The following is a 6,133-nucleotide window of genomic DNA, read 5'->3' as shown; positions in this document are numbered from 1 at the left end:
CACCTTTTAATCAAGAAAAATCGACCCCAGGACTTATTCTTTGTAAGCCTAGTACTTATTCTATCGGTCTCTTTTGCCGAACCACTACGTTACGGGTACGTAAACACACCAGCATCGGTTGTCAAGCGATGTTGGGGAGACAAACACAGACACAAACACACACACACATATATATACATATACATATATACGACGGGCTTCTTTCAGTTTCCGTCTACCAAATCCACTCACAAAGCTTTGGTCGGCCCGAGGCTATAGTAGAAGACACTTGCCCAAGGTTCCACGCAGTGGGACTGAACCCGGAACCATGTGGCTGGTAAGCAAGCTACGTACCACACACCCAATCTAAAATACTATTTAAATATAGGTGAAAAGGGTTGAGTCTTCCAATAAATAGTAAGGGTTGAGTCTTCCAATAAATAGTTAAAAAGTGTATACTAGTTATTAAACTATATAATGGCAATTTCTGCTCTATTACTATATTCCTTTCGTATACACTGTATTACTAAAATCTGAAAATACTTTTCTGACAAACAAAACTTGCCGTAATATGCAAATTGTAAATAAGATATTTTCGAAATGAAGCCTAGAGTAAAAAGAGAAATGAAATATTAAACAGAAAAATAACACAAAACGTTGAAGTACTTTTCATTATTTATAGAAAAAATCATCATATTTCGGAAAAATTACAAGTTTACGTATCCCTTGATATAGTCAACGAAACTGGCAGCGTTGGCATAGATTCCAAGACCTTTATTGCAATCAAGAACGTAGGAAGCAACACCAGCAACAACGTAGACATTATCGGATTTTCTTCGGCAGACAAGACCACCGCCAGAATCTCCCTGAAATCAGAAAATAAGTGATTAAAAATGGCCGCTGCGTTAAAAGAAATTATTTACCTACATGTAGATATTTTCAATGTCTATATTCATGTTTTCTATATAAAATGATATTTTCACTTACCAGTCATGGCTAATTTATAATTGGTGTCGGTTTCCTAATAGTGATTACTATATCTAATAGTGGATCTTATTTTATTCATCTGAATTAGTAATGAGTGAATCCCTATTTTCATTTCTGAGCTGAAATTACTAAACCTCAGTTACTTCAGTAATTTCTGTAGAGAAAAACGTAAACAACACAGCTTCCGTCTGCTCCTTAAAAGATGCCAATTTTGTTCTTATGAAATAACTCTCCAATGAAGCCTACATGTATAGTCTTTATCGAAAAATATATTTATTCATCATGTATTACTAGCATCATACATAGTATCTCCCTCAACGACTGAAAGTTTGAAAATGAAGGATCACTCCAGTAAAAAATACATTTCCGTAAATGTTATAAACAGAGTCAAAATGTGGCTTGTCTTGCCTTCTGTTATAATTCCATTCACCAAATAAAAGTAATGAAAATACTCTTGATTTGTACCTTACTTTATGAACCCCCTGCCCCGGTGTTGAAAAGCAAAGACCATCTCAGAAGGATTTGGATTCATAATATAAGGTCGTTGTAATTAAATATTATTTATTGCGTCCAAATCCCTAACGATTCTGCAAATAAATTCAACATAAAAATTTGAGAAGCATTAAAAGAATGACTTACACCGCAAACATTTTTTCCCATGGGTGTATTATCCCCAACACAGATGTGTTGTTGAGCAGAAATCCCAGGTGCAGTTTTTTGGCATTGGCTTGTTGGCATTACATTAATCCTGGTTTTCTGAAGGTGGTCTGGTAAAATTCCTTCTTCTGTAACACAATATTCGACAAATGAAATGTATTAATTTTTAATAAATTTTATGTAATTAATAATTGTATATAATTAATTATTATTAATTGTATATAAAAACAATGGCATTCCGTCGGTTACGACGACGAGTGTTCCAGTTGATCTGATCAATGGAATAATCTGCTCATGAAATTAATGTGCAATTCGCTGAGTACTCCACAGACACGCGTACCTTTAATGTGATTTGCATGGAGATTCAGAGTGATACAGAATGTGACATGGTTAGCCCTTTGAATTACAGCTCAGTGAATTGGAGTAACAGAAAATAAAGAATTTTGCTGAAAGGCACTTGGCAACGCCGGGTATCGAATTCATGAACTCACGATAGTGAACCATATACCCTAACCACTAAGCCATGTATATAGGAAAGTTAATGATGTACCACCGGGTTTTTGATTCAATTAAGTCATGACAAATGTTACGAGGGTCAAATATCCCATCCGATTTAGTATCAGCTATCTAATAAATACACTCATCTATAATTCATTATTGTGTGAGGCTGCATTTCAATATTGTAAACACAGAAACCAACATATAATTGATGTTTCTTTGTTCATCTTCCGTTTCTGAAGTTAGACCTCCTACAGAACTGCAGAACAGCAGAAGTCAACAGGAAACCTCATGTAAGGCTATACAAAGGAATAGCTATCAGAATTTCATTTTGAATTTCATATTCGGTCTTTATTTAATTAATACTATACTATAGAGATAAAAGTAGATTTCCTTTTTACATAGACCTTTAAATAACATCCGTATTACATTTTCCTCAAAATAGCAGATATCTATAACAGTGAAAATTCATGGTCTAAAGAATTATCGTATTTGATGGTATGTAATAAAAGGCACTTTTTTCAAAAATATTCTAAAAAATATCACTCCGGTTTCTTATGTTTCCCATAAGCTTTAATGCACGAAAAAGGTTTTTCCTACATAGGCGCTGCTGATAGAGTTCTTCTGATATACTAATGCATCTTTTATGCCATCAAATACGGCATTTTCTGTTTTTTTCGAGAGCAATACTTCTCACAAAAGGTAAAATTTTAATAAATTTCAGATAATTCATAATTCAAGATTATGAATATCTCAATGAAATATGTTACACGCATAAAAATAACTTCAATTCTTACTTTCAGTTTTACCCCATCCAACTGCGATACAAGTACCATCAAAGGTATCGCCTTTATTAGGGAGATCCAGTGAAGCAATGCATTTGGTGAAGGGTACTTTTTCTTCCAGTTCCAAAAGTGCAATATCATTAACTGGAAAGAAGCAAAACATATTTAATGAATAGATAAAACTTATTCAATTACATCTATGATAATAATAAAAGTGAAATTCTGCCCGTCCGTCTGGGACCCCGGTATCTCAGTCTTCATTTGCTCTAAATAGACATATTGTATCTTTTTGGAATCAGGATGATACCAGGACTGACAATCTGCCCTTCACTTGATTCTTGAACATCAGGAATTGGGATCTGATTTAAAAGCATGTGGGTTGCTGTTTCTAGCAGGTAAAACTGATCTGATTCACACCATTTTAGTTGACGTCAGAGATCAAGATGGAGATAAATGACATTTGCTTCGTTAATAGTTTTTCAGAGGAATCTATTTATGCCTCCTTACAACATCGTCAGATTTGATCGTTTTAAGATAAACAAAAGAGTATTGGTAAAATCTCCAAGTAAACTATTCTTTGTTTTTTTTTTTTTAATTTGTAACATATTTAAGAAATGACACTATTTGATGACATTTTCCCTTTGTAAAAATGTCTTTGACAATTACCCCACTTTCTATATGGGACGTTGGGCCAATATTACATCCTTTAATGCACTAGAACGTATTTTCCAGAATAAGTTTCAAATGAATTTTCCATTTTACTGTTAGGAAAAACAGGAAGATAGAAAACAACATTTGAACTGGAGATCTGGCCCAAATTTGTGAACAGATTTAAATCCGTTAAACTAAAAACTAAAAGCCGGTGTAAAAGCAAATGACAGATACCAAACGAAGTAAACTACATATATTTTGATATGATTACAGTAACTAGGTTTCCGAAACGACCACCTATTTAATTACGAAATTGACACGACATTGCTCACCTTTAGCAAGCTGACAGTAACTGGTATTTTCAATATGATATGGCCATAAAGCAAACTGAAATAGTATAAAGTGCACTAGGTACTCTTTTACTCTTTTACTTGTTTCAGTCATTTGACCGCGGCCATGCTGGGGCACCGTCTTTAGTCGAGCAAATCGACCTCAGGACTTATTCTTTGTAAGCCTAGTACTTATTCTATCGGTGTGTTTTGCCGAACCGCTAGGTTACGGGGACGTAAACACACCACCATCGGTTGTCAAGCGATGTTGGGGGGGATAAACACAGACACACTAACATATACACGCATATATATATATATATATATACATATATACAAAAGGCTTCTTTCGGTTTCCGTCTACCAAATCCACTCACAAGGCATTGGTCGACCCAAGGTTATAGTCGAAGACACTTGCTGAAGGTGCCACGCAGTGGGAATGAACCTGGAACCATGTGGTTGGTAAGCAAGCTATGTAAATGAACATCAACAAACCAGAAATGGAAGAAAATTTAACGTAGTATTTCACATCATGGACCGAATTTTCCTTTCCCACTCTTTTAGACGTACCAATAGCATTGACATTGAAGAATCCAATCTGACAGAAGGAATGAAGTGGCATATAGCTCTCCTGGTTCTGGCCACCAACACAGTTAATGAAGACAGACAGACAGACAGACAGACAGACAGACAGATAGATAGATAGATAGATAGGAAACAAGAAATACTTACTAAGCGTATTTGTCCTTCTAAATTTAGGATGGGGGATCCATTGCTTGACTTTAATGACTTTTGAAGCATTAAATTTGTGCGTTGATCCTAAGTTGGCTTCAATTTTAACCACATCAGCCTTCCTAGAAAAATTTATAAAGTAATAAGCGATGATATTAAGTTATTTCAATGATATACATTTCTTACTTCACTAAAACACTTTCAGAAACTCCCGTTGTTTACCACATTGACTTCATGCTGCCCCTTATAATTGCCATTGGCTAACCACTGGGTTAGCCAATGGTAATTCAACACATGAAAATTACGTTGGTAATATTCTTTTCTATTGTAGGCACAAAGCCCGAAATTTTGGGGGAGGAGACAGTCGATTAGATCGATCCTAGTATGCACCTAGTACTTAATTTATCTACCCCGAAAGGATAAAAGGTAAAGTCGACCGCGGCGGAACTTGAACTCAGAACGAAAAGACGGACAAAATACCTCTAAGTATTTCTCCCGGTGTGCTAACATTTCTGCCATCTCGCCACCTACTACGTTAGTAATATTTTCAAAATAATAAATGCGTGTGACCTTTTGTGTGCGTGTGTGTGTTTTGTGTGCATCTCTGTATATGCATAAATACTTACATATACACACTAATATATATATATATATATACATATATATATATATATATATATATATATATATATATATTCTGTACTGTATGTATGTATGTATGTATGTATGTATGTATGTATGTATGTGAATATGTATGTATTTGTGTGCGTATGTGTGTGAGTGTGAAACAGAAAATATTAACGAAGTATATCATTTTCTTTTTATTTTTGATGAAAGAATAAAGAAAAGTTTTAAAGTTTATATCTTAGTTTCTCTTCATAAAAAAATTACGTCTTCCATTTGCCACCAAGCAAGATTCGGCCTGCTATCTATAGTGACAAATTTCCATCATCTCATCCTCGACTGTTTTTTTAAAAGAGCACTGTGGATAATATATTGTAAATTACACTATTCCAGAAAAGAATATCTGCTATTGTCATGGATTCAATATAAATAATTATAAGATTACGCGATAGGGTCCACTGGAGCCAAACATTTCTTATAATTCTGCTTCAACAACTTGAGAATCAGTTTGTTTCCCATTCAGAATGAAACTCAGTGTTTCCTTAAATATACTAGAATTAGATATCCTGTTTACACATGACTGTAGCGTAACTATTTATATTTGGGCACCGAATTCATTACATCTTGTACCTTCCGACAGATCCGTATTTAATCCCTTGTTAAATCAAAATATATTACAGAACCTTTCGCTTGAAGGTCTATCCTTCTCTCATAATATGATTAAATATATTAGGTCCCCACAACGCATGCAAAGCTTTATGCATGTGTGTGTGTGTGTCTGTGTATGTAATTTATATTATATATATATACCTACAAGTATACATACATGTATATATATGTATATATATGTGTGTATATATATATGTGCATATATATATATATATATATATA

General features: G+C 34.2%; 1 protein-coding gene across 1 annotated transcript in view; it reads right to left on the bottom strand.

Annotated features, from left to right (window-relative positions):
• Positions 1 to 642: 642 nt before the first annotated feature.
• Positions 643 to 6,133, bottom strand: part of LOC106873479 (trypsin I-P1) — a 9,613-nt gene continuing 4,122 nt past the window's right edge. Inside the window, exons 3-6 of the mRNA XM_014920865.2 lie at positions 4,619 to 4,740; positions 2,919 to 3,050; positions 1,606 to 1,751; positions 643 to 845 (exon numbers count right to left, since the gene is read on the bottom strand). Of these exons, the coding sequence (XP_014776351.1) occupies positions 687 to 845; positions 1,606 to 1,751; positions 2,919 to 3,050; positions 4,619 to 4,740 (559 nt within the window). The 3' untranslated portion in view covers positions 643 to 686. The remainder of the gene's footprint in view (positions 846 to 1,605; positions 1,752 to 2,918; positions 3,051 to 4,618; positions 4,741 to 6,133) is intronic.

The sequence above is a fragment of the Octopus bimaculoides genome, chromosome 2 (genome assembly GCF_001194135.2).
Source record: "Octopus bimaculoides isolate UCB-OBI-ISO-001 chromosome 2, ASM119413v2, whole genome shotgun sequence".
Classification (NCBI taxonomy): Eukaryota; Metazoa; Mollusca; class Cephalopoda; order Octopoda; family Octopodidae; genus Octopus; species Octopus bimaculoides.
This window is presented reverse-complemented; position numbering and strand designations above follow the sequence as displayed.